The 17,650-nt window shown below is 35.1% G+C and overlaps 1 protein-coding gene across 1 annotated transcript in view; it reads left to right on the top strand.

Annotated features, from left to right (window-relative positions):
- The window catches only part of CSMD1 (CUB and Sushi multiple domains 1), a 1,186,176-nt gene that overhangs the window by 572,371 nt on the left and 596,155 nt on the right, over positions 1 to 17,650 (top strand). The window contains exon 4 of the mRNA XM_084516291.1: positions 15,646 to 15,840. Coding sequence (XP_084372417.1) covers positions 15,646 to 15,840 — 195 coding nt within the window. The remainder of the gene's footprint in view (positions 1 to 15,645; positions 15,841 to 17,650) is intronic.

Raw genomic sequence — 17,650 nt, forward strand, 5'->3', positions numbered from 1 at the left:
CATACTGCTGAAGCAGGGAGTAAGTTATCTGACACACCTGTTGAAGTAGGAGCCTGCAAATACATAAAGCTCAATACATAACTCAAATAATCTCCTGTACACCATATTGAATTCTCATTAAAAATTTGCCTTGTGTGTGTTTTAAGCAAGAGAAAGTTTGAGGTCTCTAATGGCGATGGAGTGCTGTTTACCAAGGCATTGAGAAAACGTGAAGGGTGGTGGGCAGCTTGTGAGACCTCACAGTCCAGCTTTCTTAAAAGCCTGTGCAGCATCAGTGGGAGAGTGCCAGAGTCGGAGCAGACAGCACTGCATCATTTTTGTTTTTCTCTGGACTTTACTGTAGTCTCAGAAAACAGTAAATCCGAGTGTAGGAAAGAAAGAGAATGAAAAGGAATCAAATGTTTTTTGTTTGTTTGTTTGTTTGTTTGTTTGTTTGATGGAATATTGCCTTATTTAGTACTAAGTAGTAGTAAGTGCCTTATTTAGTGAGCTGGTGATAGCTGAAGAGTAGTGTATCTATCCATAAAGCTGATTTTTCAAATGTAATCTCTCTCTCTCTCTCTTTTTTTTTTTTTTTTTTTTTTTCCTAATGTCTCTTTCCGTTCATAATGTTTTCCTTGACCTGTAAATACTTAGCCTTGAAAACAGCAGAGTGGTACATACAAGGTGTTCTACATTTTCTATTTATCAAATAATGCATGACATTGGGTATTTTACATCAAGCTTTATCTGTTCAGTGCTGAAAAATCATCTTAAATGTGTTTTGCTGAAAGATGTAACATTTTGTTTGTGTTTATTCAAATCTATTCCCTAGTACACATAGGATATTTGCATACAGTATGATTATAACTTTGTAACTTAAAAAAAAGTTAGCTCATGCCTTATTTTCTTAAAATTGCAGCTCTTACCTAGTATAGCAGATCTTCATAATTCAAAAATCCCATTTAATTTAGTTGCAGAAAGTGTTGTGAGCAATAAAGGGAAAATCTCTCCAACAATTTTCATTCACGATTCATCTGTACAATTTTAGTAGCTATTAATAACTGTTATCAATGAATCTTGTACTCATTAATACTTGCTCTCTCATATTAGTAACAATTCTAAGTATGGGTCTGATAGACTCTTGTTGCAAAGTTTTTTAGGAAAAAAATATAAGAAAAAATTGGGCTTCAGATTGCTGGATGTATAAAATTTATGAGAAGTTGGGTGAATCCTTAAATGCTCCACTGATTTGTTAATAGTTACAAGAGCATAAAAATCTTGATTGTGCAATATATTTTCTTTAATTGTGTAAGTACATCAAGTACATCTTAGCGCATTCCTGGCTTCCATCTTGAAGTTAGTGTGCTTTTTTCATGTAAAACTAGAAGTCATTTAGCTTTCTCTTTTATTTTTGTCAACATCAATTTCAGATGTTTCAATGAAAAGAAATATCAGAATCAAATTTCTGTGTGGTGGGGGCTGAGTGGTTAGGAAGTGTGCAAGTGGGAGTCTTGGACCTTTTGTCTCTAGTTGTGATGGCTGGATGAGGGAGCCTCTGCGTTCCTGGATCGGACTCCTTAAACCACAAGGACTCACTTCTATTTAAAATTGCTTCATAAGTTAGGTTCAGCTTCAAACTAGTTATATTCACCCCAGTATCTTCTCTCCATGTAACTGTATGGAAATTTCCCCATAACTTTACATTTTGTTTAAAATGCTTGTGTTTTCAGCCTCTTTTAACTATGATTAGTTCATGTGCTTTTATTTTTGTGCCAGCCCTGCCTTCAGCTTATATAAAATTTCTTGTGACCTGGTGTTTGCCTTCCAGAGTCTTCATAGCATTTGCATTTTAGTCTCTATTTCTCAGATGAAAGCTGTAAAAAAAAACATCCAATATCTTCTTAAAAGCTTTTGATCACTTTCATAGCTCTGCTCTGCATTTGTTTCAGATTGAATTGCTCTTATTTGAGCAAGGATAAATCAGATTTGTATGCAGGGCTACAGATCAGGTCTTTGCAGTTTTTCATGCTTATTTTTCTGTTTGATAAGTACCTTGTTTAACACAGAAAGATACTGTTGTTTTAGCCTTCCTATCCTATGGGATTTCAAGCACAGAATGGATTTGATTTTTTTATGAATATCTTTTGTCTAGTGAGATTCTCAAAAGTTGTCTTTTTTTTTTTTTTTTTTTTTAAGGTTGTTTTTATTTGTTATCAAATAAGTGAGGCAATGAGCTAGAGGTTGTCTTCTGATTACATTGTTGGTTTTGGCAGTTCAGAAGTAATTTTGCAGAAGGATGGTTGGAAAAGTGGGAGTACCATCATTGCCAAAAGGTCAGAATGATCTTTTGCACAATGAGAAGGGCAGGCAAGGGATGCTGCACATGCCTGTAATGATTGTACTGACGAATTGTAAGACAGACCATAGAACACAGTGAACTTTTTTGATGGGGTGGAAAAGCATGATTTTGATATTTATAAGAATATGACTAATGACTTTTGATCTCTGGTAGCTGGCAAAGTTTCCATTTATAAATTTTGTACAGACTCAAATGCTTTTTATAGCCTCTTCCTGGACTGTCATGCTCAGCTTGTTCTTTCTTCTCCTTGTTCAAGAAGAGAGAGCTAAAATCAAGAAATACTGCTCACTGATCTCAGCTCATCTAGGAAAGGGTGTAGTACATCTGAGGGCAAAACAAGTATGAGGAAATATAAAGTTTTAGCTTTAACTTAAGATTGCCTTTGCACTTGAGAGTTTTCTAGCATTGTTTGTACAATATTGACTTTTATGGTCTTATAACCAACAGCAAGACATTTATTACATACTTTATAATAAAAGTAAACATACTAAAAATAAAATCCATCAATCTTTCGTTATTACCTGCACAAGAAAATTAAAATATCAATCTCAATGTGGAAGATGTATTAGAGTTTTAACATTGCTGCATACTCCCAAATGATTTTCATAGATATGCAATCCGATACAATTTTGCACGTCCGTAGAGAATTAGAGACACAGTTGGGTAAATGCTTGTAAAACAAGAAACCTGTAGATTTCAAAAGTGGTATCAGCCAAGTATTTTATCTGGAATATATTGCTAAGATTTATGAGTGCACAAATACAGAACTGTACATATAACAGAGAACAGATTTCCTTTTATCCTTGGATTCTGTGAAAATACAGGTTTATACTTGCTTAGCTAACAAGAGTAAATATAACATCTTGATTTCTGTAAGCCAATAGGCTATTAAGGCTATTTTTAAAATCTCTACAAGGCTCAACAAAGACAGTTTCAAGAATAAAGTTGCCAACAGATACATACTGGGCCATGCTTCACTGTGTGAATGCTTCAGTGTGTGGATATCCCAAGCTGGAAGGGACCCACAAGGATCATTGAGTACAATTTCTGGCTCCACACAGGAACACCCAAAAATCAAACCATATGTTTGAGAGCACTGTCCAAATGCTTCTTGAACTCTGTCAGGCTCGGTGCCGTGTCCACTGCCCTGTGGAGCCTGTCCCAGTGCCCAACCACCCTCTGGGTGAAGAACCTTTTCCTGATATCCAGCCTTACCCTCCCCTGTCCCAGCTCCATGCCGTTCCCTTGGGTCCTGTCGCTGTCCCCAGAGAACAGAGCTCAGCACCTGCCCCTCCTTGTGAGGCAGCTGCAGGCCGCCATGAGGCCTCCCCTCAGCATGCTCTGCTCTGGGCTGAACAAACCAAGGGACCAGCTGCTTCTCAGATATCTTCCCCTCTAAACACTTCACCATCTTGGCTGTGCTTCTTTGGACGCTCTCTAATATTTTTAAGTCCTTCTTATATTTTCGTGCTAAAAACTGTATGCAGTATTTGACTGAGGTGAGTCCATACCAGCACAGGGCATTTCAGGAAATTACATGAGTGTGGAACACCGTCCCCCACACCCACATTCACTCTGCTGCTGAATAATTACCATAAGCTTGACTTCTAGTGACTGGATACAGCCCCAGTGCATATTTTGATTAAAGTATAGTACTTATCTAAAAGTGAGTATAACTTTGATTTGCTGGCCAACAGATTATTTATCTATTTATTTATTTATTTTATTAGCATGTTCTTTTTTTCCAATTCTGTAAGGAAACTTAATGTGGTTATTCACAAAATAAATGTCATAAACATCTGGGCATTTTCTTAGGTAGAGGTACTTTTTTCAGCTCTTCAGGAATCTATAATTGAAGCCAAAGCTGTGAGTTGTAGCATCTGCAGCAGTGATGCCTTGCAAAGCAGTTCAGTATCCATTATGTTCTGAAAATGGGACTCTTGTTCTGGTGTCTGAATGGATACAGAGCTTTTCTGAAAACATCTTCGGCCCAGAGAAATTATGGACACCCCATCCCTGGAGGTGTTCAAGGCCAAGCTGGATGGGGCCTTGGCCAACCTGATTCAGTGGGTGACATGCCTGCCCATGGCAGGAGGGTTGGAACGAGCAAAGTCCCTTCCAACCCAAGGTATTCTGTGATTACTTGGAGGAATAATAGACAGTAGTTCCAAAACTTGAATGACCTTTGCATAGGAAGAATATGCTTCTCGGTGTTTTTTTTTTTTTTTTTTTTTTTTTTAATTATTATTATTGAATGTTTTGTATTTCATGCTAATTAAACTTAATTTGATGAGTCAAGAGTTTAAAAAATGGCCTAAATAAGACAGTTTGGAGTAACTAATTTCCCAGATAAAATTGAAAAAATGAAATAGTTATGTCATGTGCAGACGTTGTTTTGTGATCTTGAGAGAGCATGACATTGAACTCTGGGGCTCAGAAAATGTCCTTATTTCATTTTTGTGGGGAATAAAGTTGAAAAATCTATGTATATTTCTATTTTTCACAAAAAAAAAAAAAAAAAAAAATCAGTTTAGATTTGTGTCTTCTGTAAATCTGTGTTTTGACACATCAGCTGCTAGAAGAGGTTTTAGATAATCCTGAGATCTTCTGTTAGGAGAAGAACTAAAAATGGAGTCATTCAAACTGAATAATTTAAAGTTTCAATCTAATGTGCCTATGTTTCTGTGTGTGCATATATATATATAAAATAGATGAAATAGACTAAAAATTGAGTGTTCCCAGATGTCTTTTTTAAATATCATAATAAATATGAAATAGAGTAAAAATTAATTTAGTGATATAACCAATACAGATTATTTGTTGACTTACCCTTTCTGTGGGAGGCATTTCTTTTAATTATTATTTTTCTTATTATGTAATTTCATCTTATCTTTATTAGACTGGGAGCTTTCTAAATCTCAAAACAGAAACATAAAATTATTTTATTATTAGTATTCGTATACAACCCAGGTCCCAAGTTGTGGACTCCATAATATATTAGATACTACTTTTTTTTTTTTTTTTTCTTTTTTTTTTTTTTCTTTTTCTCCTGTGGTTGCATAATCTGTGCTCCAAAAGCATATGACAGTCAACAGTAAACTTGAAACTCAGGATCATAAACATTAGAAAAAAATATATAATCAGTATAAATAGCCACCAGTGATTCTAAAGAGGCTTATTTTTCAGCAAACTTCTTGAAGACAGAATCATTGGGTTATTTAGGTTGGACAGTATCCCTGCTGTTCCTTTAACACCCACTCACCCCCACCAAAGCAAGGCTAAATTAGATGAGGTTGTTTAGGGTCTTGTCTAGTCACATTTTGAATATTTCCAAGACAGATTTCCTGGTTATTCTGGGCACCTGGTTTCAATACTTGGTTGTCTTCATGGTCTAAAACACAAGCCCATACATTCTAAGTGTAACTGCCTTTGATGCAACTTGCATTCATTGCCTCTCATCACTGTGCATCTTTGAGAAGGGCCTATTTGTGTCCTCTGCACTGGCTCAGCAGGTATTTGGAGACAAGATTAAGATTAGCCCTTTCCAGAGCAGTCCTTTCTTCAGGCTGAATAAGCCCAGTTCCCTCAGCCACTCCTCACAGGACAAGTTCCTCAGTCCTGACTGGGGACACCATTCTGGTGGTCCTCCACTGAATGGAGGATCCCAGATGACATCTGAGATGTCAGTGTCCTCCTTGTACTGGAAAGCCCCAGACTGGGCACAGTACTCCAGCAATGGTATCACAAGTGCAGTATAGAGGGGGAGAATCATTTCCCTCAATCTGCTGACTGCTCTTTTACTCTTTTACAGCTGGGGGTTCAGTTCTATGTCTCTGCTGCTGAAGTATGGAAGTACGTTGCTGCCAGGTCCCTTTCTGACAAACTGCTTCCCAGCTAGGTGATGCCACACTGTACATTTACATGTGTTACACTATCCGGGGTGCAAAACTTTGCATTTGCCTTTGTTGAATTTCATGTTGTTGTGTTAGGATGTTTCAGAGTTACCTTGACAGCCTAGAGAATAGCAGCTCTGCTAGTAGTAGCAGTGCTACTGCTACTACTCACCGGTTCGGTATCATCTTGAAATTGTAGAGGGTTCTGTCTATCTCTAATAGAAGTAAAAGGTGTTAAAGAATATTGTCTATAGTATCAACCATCAAGGAATCAACTAGTAACCAGCTGCCAGTTGAGCTTTTTAGTGTCGGTCACAGCACTCTGAACCTTGCAGTCCAGCCAATTTTCTCTCAGCCTTACAGTCCATTTACCCATTTCATGCACCACTGGTTCTATTACAATGATGCTATGGAGAGCCTTGTCAACAGCTTTGCTGAAGTCATGGTAACCAACATCTACTACCCCTTGCTAGACCTCTAAGCCAGCCATTTCTTCACAGAAGGCAATCAGATTCGTCAAGCATAATTCACTGTTAATGATTCCATGTTGGCTCTTCCAGCCTACTCTAGAACTGGAAGATAAAATCCAGAAAAGATCCTGAGTTTGAAAGAGTCAAAAAAAAAAAAAAAAAAAAAAAAAAAAAAAAGATTCTACATGATCAGTATAGAAGGAAAGGAAGTCATCATGGAAGAAGGCTTGAGTATTGAATCACTTTTGCTGGTCAAAGCTTAACCATCTTGAGAGTTCTGTAAGAGTTGAACTACAAAGTTAGTCAGAAAAAAAAAAAAAAAAAGAAAAAAAAAAGATTTTGCAAATGGTCTTATGTCTATAATAGAAAGAAGTTTAGTACCTACAAATTATATTCTATACTCTATTCCAAGAGAAGTAAGTGAACAAAGATGGACAGAAACACTTTGTAAAGCATTTCCTCATTTCAGCACCTATGAGACAATGGAAGTCACTATTACTTGTAAAAGCAGTAGCATTTGTATTCTTAGATTAGCTTATTTCTTTATGATGACTAAGCTATATATTTCCATGGAGGTACAGATGAGAAAAAAAAAGGCTACGACAAGATGAATTTATCAAAACAACAATGATCATATGAATGACTTAGTATGTGACCTGGGCTTTAGTTAGCAAAAATAAGTAAAACCAAGCTGTAGTATCCTGTGGAAAAGTTAAGTAAGCCCTTATGTTATACGATAACATATGAAATATATTTGGAAATAACAACAGAGGTATGACTGCTGAAGAAATAATCTGAAAATTATGTTTGCACTGGCTTCAAGTACACCAATAGGTTCTGGCTTGCTTAGAACACTAAAAAGAAAAACAAAAAGCAAAGCAAACAAACAAAACAAACAGAAAGACACACTTTTAATTGGTAGAATAATGCTTAAATACTTAAAGGAAATCCCTGTGAACTTGCATATGTGATATACATAGTTATATAATGCCATATAATACCTCTCAAATACAGGCAATGTTAATAATTTTTCATACCTTAGCTTTTAGCATTATGTTGTGTAATGCTATAGAGGTGTCCTTCTGTTTTCAGCAAGTAACTATGAAGCTTTGTGTGTTGAATATTAGACCACATCCCTTAAAGGATGGAATAACTCTACGTAATGGATCAGTAAATAACATTTTTTTCCAACTGTTTCTATATCTCCTTCAACTATTTTTTTTTTTTTTTGTCAATACAATCTGATAAAGAACTGTGCTTTTCAGAATGTTCTGACAGAAATTGACCTACTCGCATAAGTCAACTGTATGCTATTGACCCAGGCTGTTACTGGCATGAAAAATGTCAGCCAAGATGCTTTATTTATTAATTTATTAATTGAAAAGCCATTAATGGATGATATCTAAACACTCAGTCTCTGAGTAAGAGGGAAGTGAACATTGTCAACAAAACAAACCAACAAAAAATTAATCCAACAACTGGAACGTTTACTTTGGCCGCAAGAAGGATATGATTCAAACACTAACTCTTCCAGTCTTAAGACTTTATCCTAGCTAAAATCAGGATACCGCTCCTCTAGAACATCCATACTCAGTCAGATTTATAGCATATACAATTTCTGTGCAAGTGCTGTTTGTGCAAGAATATGCTCCCAACTTTTGAGACATTATGAATGATTTATGGCAGGCAAACCCTCAATGGTTGTCATTTACAGTAAGATAGTACAACTACTTGAGACTCAAGATTCAAGACTGAATTAGGGGTGATCTGAAATAGTCAAGAAGTACCATAGAAGAAGATACTGAATAATAATTATGAATCTCAGGTATTTATGCTGCTGCAGAAGTGCTACAGATACCTATTGACAGAGTCTAAATAGTTTCACTGTTTTCTCCCTCATTGTTGAACTTCAAAAGGGAGACTACAAACCATCAAAGGTATTAGGAACAGGTTAAATATTAACTGAAACTTCAGGGCAGAAAGTAAGGGGGAGGATGATTTTGCTATGGCAATGGCACAGCTCTAATAAAATTAAACTTCTCTTTCTCCTTATCACATATTGGTAGTTACTAAGCCTTGAAGCCAAGTAATTTTCCATTTTTATTAGAACAAAAATTACATGACCACTAGACAACAGATTAAAATACATTTTCATCTTGATTTTATTTAGAAATGAAGTTTTCATCACTAAGGCGTTCTTAGATCGAGTTCAGTTGTTCCTTTGATAGCTCCTGAAACAGGAGCTGATTCAGCCCATAGCAAATTCATAGCTGGCAGGTCAATAGATGAAGAAAATGGTTTAAGAAAACAAATAAAGAACAGTATTATATTCTGAAACAAGTTATGTGAAAAGTCTTTGATACCACATTTTTTAGGTTGACATAGTAGATGCAGAAAAAAAAACAACTCCTCATGTAGTGCGTTCTTTAGAAGTTTCCTATATTTGTAAGTATAAAATTGCCTGTGAACAGTCTGGGATAAAGTTGTTATGTCATAGGAGAATACTGTATAATTTTGAAAATGTGTTTTAGTAGAAGAAAGTGCTTAGGAAAATGCAAAGGCGAAAACATTCTGGAAAACATATTTTAATGTAGAAGAATTAACTGAGAGTTCTGTGATGCACAGTGCAGTTGCTCACCACCTGCCGACCAATGCCCAGCCAGTCCCTGAGCAGTGACCAGCGTACCCCAGCCAACACCCCCCAGTTTTACTGTTCCACGTGATGCTGTATGGTATGGGATATCTCTTTGGTCAGCCTTTGCCAGCTGTGCTGGCTGTGTCCCCTGGCAGGGCAGCACGAGGGGCAGAAAGGTCTTTGGCTCTGTGTGAGCACTGCTCTGCAACAACTAAAAGCATTGGTGCGATAGCACCATTGTTTTCATTTAAAAAGTAATAAATAAATAAAAATCAAAACACAAAATTGCGTGAGCCTTTACAAAGAAAATTAACTCAGTCCCAGCCAAAAACATGAAAGGTTCCTGCCCAGGCAACTTCATAAAGTTATAGAATACCTTTAGGATGTGTCTAAGATAGATGGTATGAAGGTACTTCTTACTCTAAATAGCAGATATGTCCTAACTGTTTTACTGATAAGATCAGCTTAAAGTAATCCTAGGTCCTGGAGATCATTGGAAAAGTCTGGAGACTTTGTTGGTCTACAAAACTGAGAATTTTGCAAAGGGTGGGACAGTACATTTTGCAATCCTGTAACAAATGACCTACATGCATTTACAGTTTTCCATACTAATACGAAAGATTGGTAGATCAATTAACTATTCATTGTACATAGATTTTGAACAAAAAATAAATTGACAAAGAAATATTACATGCTTTTCAATTGATTCAAAATTTGGAATATTTTTTAAAAATAAAGGTCAAAATGCACTGTAATGGAGTGTAATGTAAGGCATTAGAAGTTAAAAAAAAAAAAAAGTCAAATGTATTGATTTTCTAGTCTTTTCCTAAGTAGAATGGCAAGAACAGTTCTCTATAATTTTTAAAAATTAGTTTTTTAAAGCAAATTTCACTACTTACAACTTGGAAAAGAACTTTCTATTATTTCCAGAACAGAAAAAGCATATATAGGGACATATACATATACATTATACATATATATATACTTCAGTGCATGTTTTATTCAGTACAGCACTGTTTGTTTGATAGATTGATTTTTTTCCATAGGTCCTTTTTCATATTAGGTTGCTTTTCTGAGTTTGAACAAAGACTTTTGTTTCAATTCCATTTTTGCAAGAAAATCTAGCATTTTTTTTTCCTATTTGTTAGCGTTTTTGGTTTTTTTTTTTTTCATTATATTTTTTTTAGCATAGTTACTGCTCTCCACAGAAATTTTCTTCTTCTATGACTTAGAAAGTACAGTTCTTTGCATATATTTAGTTTATGCATGAAACCAAAGCCCAGCATGTATTTTAACCATGTGGACAGGATATCATGTGTTGTTCATCACACAAATAAAACATCCTTTCATCAGCCCTGAATTTTTATTTATCCCTAATTTTCTCCATACACCTCCTGAAATTCCTCCCAATGTTGCAATTCCAAAGTTGCCGCCTGTAAGGACTCTGTCTTCCTCCTTATGCTTTTTTCCTTAGTGTATGTTTTTCCCCAGTCCCCAGCATAAGACTGTAATGTTATGAAACATTTAGGGGACTGTACTAGAGGGACTATGAAACAGCACAAACAAAACAAAACAAACAAACAGAAAAAACACATTTGCAATAACATTTAGCTGAACATAGGTGCGACCCTGGGAAACTTTTCTTGTCTTTACAGGAAGAGCAGGAAAAAGAACAAATAACATTTATGCCTAAAAAGTCTTGTAAAGCTGTAGAAATAAGTGAAAGAAAAACATTCGCATTGCTCCTTCCTTTTTTCTTTCCCCTTCCCTTTTGCTAGTTTGAATTGAATTACTTTCTGAATTGTTGCTGTCCAGTTATGACTACCATACGTATCATTGGTCTGTAAAATCTTACCATATGATTCACAGAAGGATAAAAGCAGTATCTCCTAAGTGAGATAAACAGTGTGAGGTTTTTGCTATTAGGGCCTCTGGGCAATCTTTGCAATATAGCTGATGATTGTGACATCTGTAAAAAAAAAAATAAAAATCCATTATGTTCTCCTGAAGACATTGTCTGATTGAGCTTCTGTCTAGTATTTTCAGCAAAGGTTGGGAAGTTATTTTTCATAGTTTTATATAACTGATTCCAACCTAGATGTCTCATTCCTGTAAACATTCACTGGAGTTGGATTACTGAAGACCTCAACACTTTTAGAATCTGTTAGAAAGTATATATTTGTAATTTGACCTTTTAAACCAAAGTACAGGAAAACAATATCCCACCAAAACAGGATGTTACATTGACAGTAGTTGTCCTGACAGATTTGAAATAAACATGGGGAAAACATAGGCATTGTTTACTGCATGTTTGAATACTCGTGCATTCAAGTGTAATGAGCATAATAAAGCTATAAGACTGTAAGTGAGAAAACTTGGATGGAATAAAATACTCATTCAATAATTTATTAAGTGACAGCTACCATTTATATTTTGTTTTTCCATTATCAACTATGGCTGTCTAATTCTAGGCTTTCTTTCTCTGTTACAATGTCTATGTGATCAGAAATGGGTGGATAATGAAATCTAATATCCAGCAAAATGAAGGAGCCTCTTGCTAAGTGAGATCACAAAGGATAACTATGTTTGAAATGCTGTGAATATGCTTTCAAATGGCCTATGTTGCAAAAGAATACAGATTAGCTTCAGAAAGAATATGGAAAGAGGTGTAAATAAATAATCTGATAGAGGCCACCTATAAGAATGTCTACTCATATTCAACAAAGTTTATTTAACAACTTTTAATCAATTATTTGTATATTGTCAAAAATTACGCCATTTATCTGCTATATTTTACAGTCCTGATGTGGACTTTTGCCAATGTCTGATAATGAATATTAATGTTATCTTTTATTATATAAAATACATTTTTGAATGCTTTTCTAAAAAGACTAAATATATAACGTACATAGTTACTTTAAATAATGGATTAAAACCTTTAATATGTTATCTAGTTGATAAATTACATTAGAGATTTTGATCAGTAATAGCTTTCTACTGTCTAGGAAGGGATACGTACTGTATGAGGAAGGACTATCTTTTAGATTTAATTTCATGAATAAATCTTACTGCACAGTGTTCCAGATTGATCTGTGCTAGAAAATGAAGTCAACACAGATTCTTACATCTGTCTGACTGGTGAAGATAGACTCACAAGGAAGAAATCTAAGGAGGTGGATCTTTGTGGCTATCCCATTCCACATATTTTTGCTTTTAAAATTCTGAGGCTAACTGTGTTCCTTTCTGAACACAAGGATTTCTTTTCCAATTTGAGGATTTGATTGAAGGAAAATGAGATACAGCATACCATGTGAGAATAAATTGGATAAATGTAAAAAAAAAGCTATTGCCTTTAGGGTTTCAGTGCCATATAATGTGTAATTGTTCTCAGTGTACAAAAAATAACAAATGATTTCATGAATCAAGCATATTGATAATGAAAGACACAGTGACACTAGTGATTCTGCTGACTTCCTTCAGGAAGTGACCACAGATTCTCAATCCAGTTGAAAGTAGACTTCAGTAATACTAGACAAACAGGGGTCTTTTCCTGAAAACTTGGCAATGAAGTTAAAGCCTGATGGACATATATAATCTTCGTATATGATAGCTTTGGTCAGCTAGAACTGTCATAATCCAAAGATTAAACTATTTTGGTTACTGTTACAAACCTTCAAAGGATAATTCATCTTAGGTCTAGACTAGAAGCAGTGAAGTGTATGCAGAGGGAATTGTGCAGCTACCTCAATGTACTTCAATGAAATTTTTAGAAAAGCACATAAATAATGGAGTTGAATGCTTGATCTTGACAAGTGTGAAATCCTGTGAACTATTACATGTATTATTGAACATGGCTGTCATTCTCAGATCACTCATCTTTTACTTTCTTAGGAGGTTGTGGTAAAATGCATGCCAGTTTCAGGATGCCAAATTCCATTATATGTGGGAGTTCCTGACAGATGTGGTCAGAAAATGCAGAGAAAAAGTCATATTGTAGGAGACCTCTACAAAGACAGAAGACTGATCTGCTACAGTATGATTCCAAAAGTTAGCTAGTGCCAGTTGTCATGTATATGGAAGATGTAGATTTTCTTTGATACCTTTTCCTTGGGACTGCAGTTTATCAGAACTCGTAGTCTTTGAATAATGTGTTTTTCCAGATAGTACACCCACTCAGAAAAATAAATGCTGAGGTTTGGATTTTGTAAATTTTGCTGCATAAGCCAAGATGGAACTACTTAATCGTATAGTGTTTTATAATAGTTTTGATTCAAATATAATGGAAAGAGAGGTTCTCATTTCAGATGTAGGTATTCTCCAGGGTCCAAACCATGTAAAAAAAATTGAATTGTTTGACTTGTTTTGCAAAAGTACTTCTGTTAACCTACCATGTCTAAAGCAGCAAAAAGGGGAAAAACTGCAGAGAGAGGGAGCTTATAGTGCTGTAAAACATAGCTGTAGCATGTAATGGATCATTGTTGCTAACTTTTTAGAATGTAAGTTAGCATCTGTACTCTTCCAATTATTCAAATTTGTTAAAATCACTTCCTTTAGTGTAAATAATGTTATGTGTATTTATATGTATGTATTTCTATATATTTATATGTATGCATTCTTATATATTTAAGTTAAACATTGACTCCATTCACTGTGGATGAAAACAATCCAAATAAATACGCTATTCTATTAAGGCTGCTGAAACAGCAGAAAAGAAGTTGAATATCATATTGTTTCTTTCTAGCTTTGGTAGTTACTCTCTCAACCTTAAGTAGTTCCCATAGCGCATAGAAATCTTACTTCTTGAATCTTCAACATTGGTAGAACATTTGCTTAACCCATTTTTCATTACAGTATTAGATGGCTTTTGTTAGGTAGTCAATATTTATAGAATATTTTGAGATTTTTCTCATAAAAGTGTGATGTAACACTTCTGTCTTAATTGTTTTAGCTTTATCTTTTTTGGAAGGTCTCTACTCTTGGACCTTTTTGGAATTTTCCTATATAATGTGGGTTCTAACTTAAGTGTAATTATGATCATCTAAATGCCAGTGTGACTAACAGTTTGACGAATGAATTAAGGGTGTGCATGCAATAATTGAACTTGCATGGTATAATGGGGCTTAATTAGCATTGATGTATTGATATAATGCTTTACAACACTGAGGATGTGCATGTATTGAATAAGGAATCCTCTCAACATGCAGGTTAGTGAGATTAGTATAGTTATGTTATTCTGCAGGTGGATAAAGTAAGGAAAGAAAGAAGTACAGGGCAAAATAATTTTTTCATTAAAGATGTGGTTTCTGAAACAATTCTTGAATTACATGTGAGCTTTTCAGACCACCATTTCTTTGAAGAAGACGGTACTTTTTGTGCTCTGTTCATGACATATTTCAGTTTCCTGTACTTACTTGTTCTCTTCTAAAGCAAATTAAACTAATTAATTTGTACTGCTTCAATGAATGGACTGGCATGCCAACAGTAACTTTCCAATGAGATCCAGAACAATTCCATTTTCCTTCCCCACATCAAACAATTATGCTGTTCTTAGGTGGAGGTGTATCAACTTTAAACAGATAACTAGTTAATATAATCTCTTCCATGTAAATAATACTTACTAATTGTAGTAACTTTCTGCAAGGAAAAGGAAATCAATTATGTCCATCAATATCTGCCCAATGTCATTGCTTAGTCATTTTTTTAATCTTTTCTGTTTCTATTAAAAATATGAATTTATTTTCTAAAATGTGTAGTAATTTGAAAATAAACAAAAAATCAAATGTTTTAAAGTATATTTTAGATTCTAATTTACTGTCAGAGAAAAATTAATTACGGAAGTCTTTTAAATTATTATTCTATCAGCTATAATGAAAACTGTGCCTATCTACTGACTTTCACTGTCAGTAGGTCTGCGTGCATCCTTACTGATGTTATTTGTACATGTTTGAAAGAATAGGGAAAAAAAAAAAAAGGAATTACATAAATTTACCTCTTTCAGAATTTTGGGCGAAGTAGAAAGGTTCATGGGATATTTTGTTGTTAGAAAATAGATCTATAAAGAATTTCATTGGATTATTGAATCAAAAGCTGTTGGAAATTAACTCTGAAAGTGATGAAGCTAAAAACTTTTGTGAAGTTATGAGCTAAAAACTTTCGTGAAAATACATTCCATAGCCTAATTCACTTTATTTGTATTAGGAATACTGTTTTAAACAGTAACAATTACTAAATTACAGTGGTTTGACAAATATTTATTATTTTTCTGCAGATTTTAATTGAAACTTTTTTCCTTCTTTCTTTTGACAGTATTACCTAGTCACACATGTGGCAATCCAGGAGAAATACCTAAAGGAGTACTTCATGGAACAAGATTCAACATTGGAGATAAAATCCGATATAGCTGTATCTCTGGTTACATCCTAGAAGGCCATGCCATGTTAACATGTATTGTGAGTCCTGGAAATGGAGCATCATGGGATTTTCCAGTTCCTTTTTGCAGAGGTAAAAATTAAGACATCTTTAAAATAATAACACACTATTAAAAGAACAGATTAAATAAATTTATTTTTAGGTTCTTTATTTAATGCAATGTACTTTCTAATTTTTTTGCCAGACTGTAGTCACAATTCAGAAGCACTGATTATCCAGAGTCTACATTCAGAAGTAACAGATTTTATCTACTGATTTTTTTTTTTCTTTTTCATTTACATGCGTGATACCTATAGCAATTTTATAGCAGGATCTGTCAAATGCTTTTGTAATTTTCCGCTTTTGGAAATTTTCTTTCAGGAGGCAGTACCTTGAAATCTTCAGACAGAGAATTTTTGAATGATAAAAGCTGGAGGAGACCTCTGGTTGTCCAGTCCAGCTCCTGCTCAAAGTAGGGAAAACTTCTAAGTTAGGTCAGGTTGTCCAGGTCTTTCCCTAGTAGAGATTACTTATCTCCATGGACAGAGATTCTAAAGCTTCTCTGGAAGCCTGTTACAGTGCCTAACTGTCCTCATATGCAAATCCAAGTGTAATTATCTTTTTACAGATTATGTCCATTTATCCTGTTCTAGACCTGTGAGGAGATTATGGCTCCTTCTTCCCTATATTGAGCATTGCAGTTAGATCTCACAGTGTCCTCTTGTGTAGGCTGAAATGTCCATTTCCCTCATTCTGTAGTCTCATACATTATGTTCTCAGGCATCTTAACCATTTTAGTGGCCTTTCTCTGGACTTGTTGTAATCTGATTTTTTGTACTGGGGATTCCCAGCTTGGACACAGTATTCCAGGTGGGGCCCCCTTAGTGTCAAGTAGATGTGCTAATCATTTCTCTTTAGCTGCTGGCTATACTTTTACTTATGCAACCCATTATGAGGTTAGTTTTCATTGCTGCAGTTGTGTACTGCTGAATCAGTTTGTGTTCCATCAGGTTGTTTGTCAGGTAGCAAGTATTTTTGCATGGCATGATCTTGTTCAAGTTGCAGGATTTTGCATTTCTCTTTTGAATTTAATGAGATTCCTGTCTGCTCTTTCTTCTGTCTTGTCAAAGTCTGTCTGCAATCCTTGTCAGGATGTGTTCAATCCTATATTCCAGATACAAGATGCAGTGGATATTATATAGATAATAAGTGAATATTATAGAGATTTAGCCCCAGTATGAATCCCGTCTGCAAATAACTGACCATTAGCTTGAGTCTGAACAATTGGCCTCTGCCATCTGGGCCTCATGGTCTTGTCAGTTTTTCACTCACTTCCAGTCCATATGCTCTTAATTTGGCTACAAGCATATAGCAGGGAACAGTATTGTGAAAATCTTGTTAAAGCCAATCTAAATCCTTTCATAAAAAAGGCAATCAGGTTGGCCAAGAGTTATTTATATTGGCAAAAGCTGTCCCTATTCACCTTCTTGTCCTTCATGTGCTTGGGAATGATTTTCAAAAGAACATTCTTCATAATCTTCTGGAGGTCTGAGGTGAACTTGACAGATATATAGTTGCCAGAATCCTTCTTGACTTTTTTTTTTGAAAATGATAAATGAAAATTTATCTTTTCTCTCATCATTGAGATTCACCCTTGACTGTCACAACCTTTCGAAGATGCTAAAGATCAGCTGTACACTGTGGCACACCAAGAACCCCTGGATACATACTGTTGAGTACCATGAAATTGCATATATCCTGTTAACTTGTATAGTCCCTAAATTGTTCCTCCTATGCTGTGTGTACTACTTTTCTCCCCAAAACTAGTTAATTTCTTTGAGAATTAGGATGTCTGAAGACAGCCTTTGCTAATTATGAGAGGCAAAGATATCATTGCTTCGGA

Source organism: Aythya ferina, assembly GCF_964211825.1.
Source record: "Aythya ferina genome assembly, chromosome: 3".
Classification (NCBI taxonomy): Eukaryota; Metazoa; Chordata; class Aves; order Anseriformes; family Anatidae; genus Aythya; species Aythya ferina.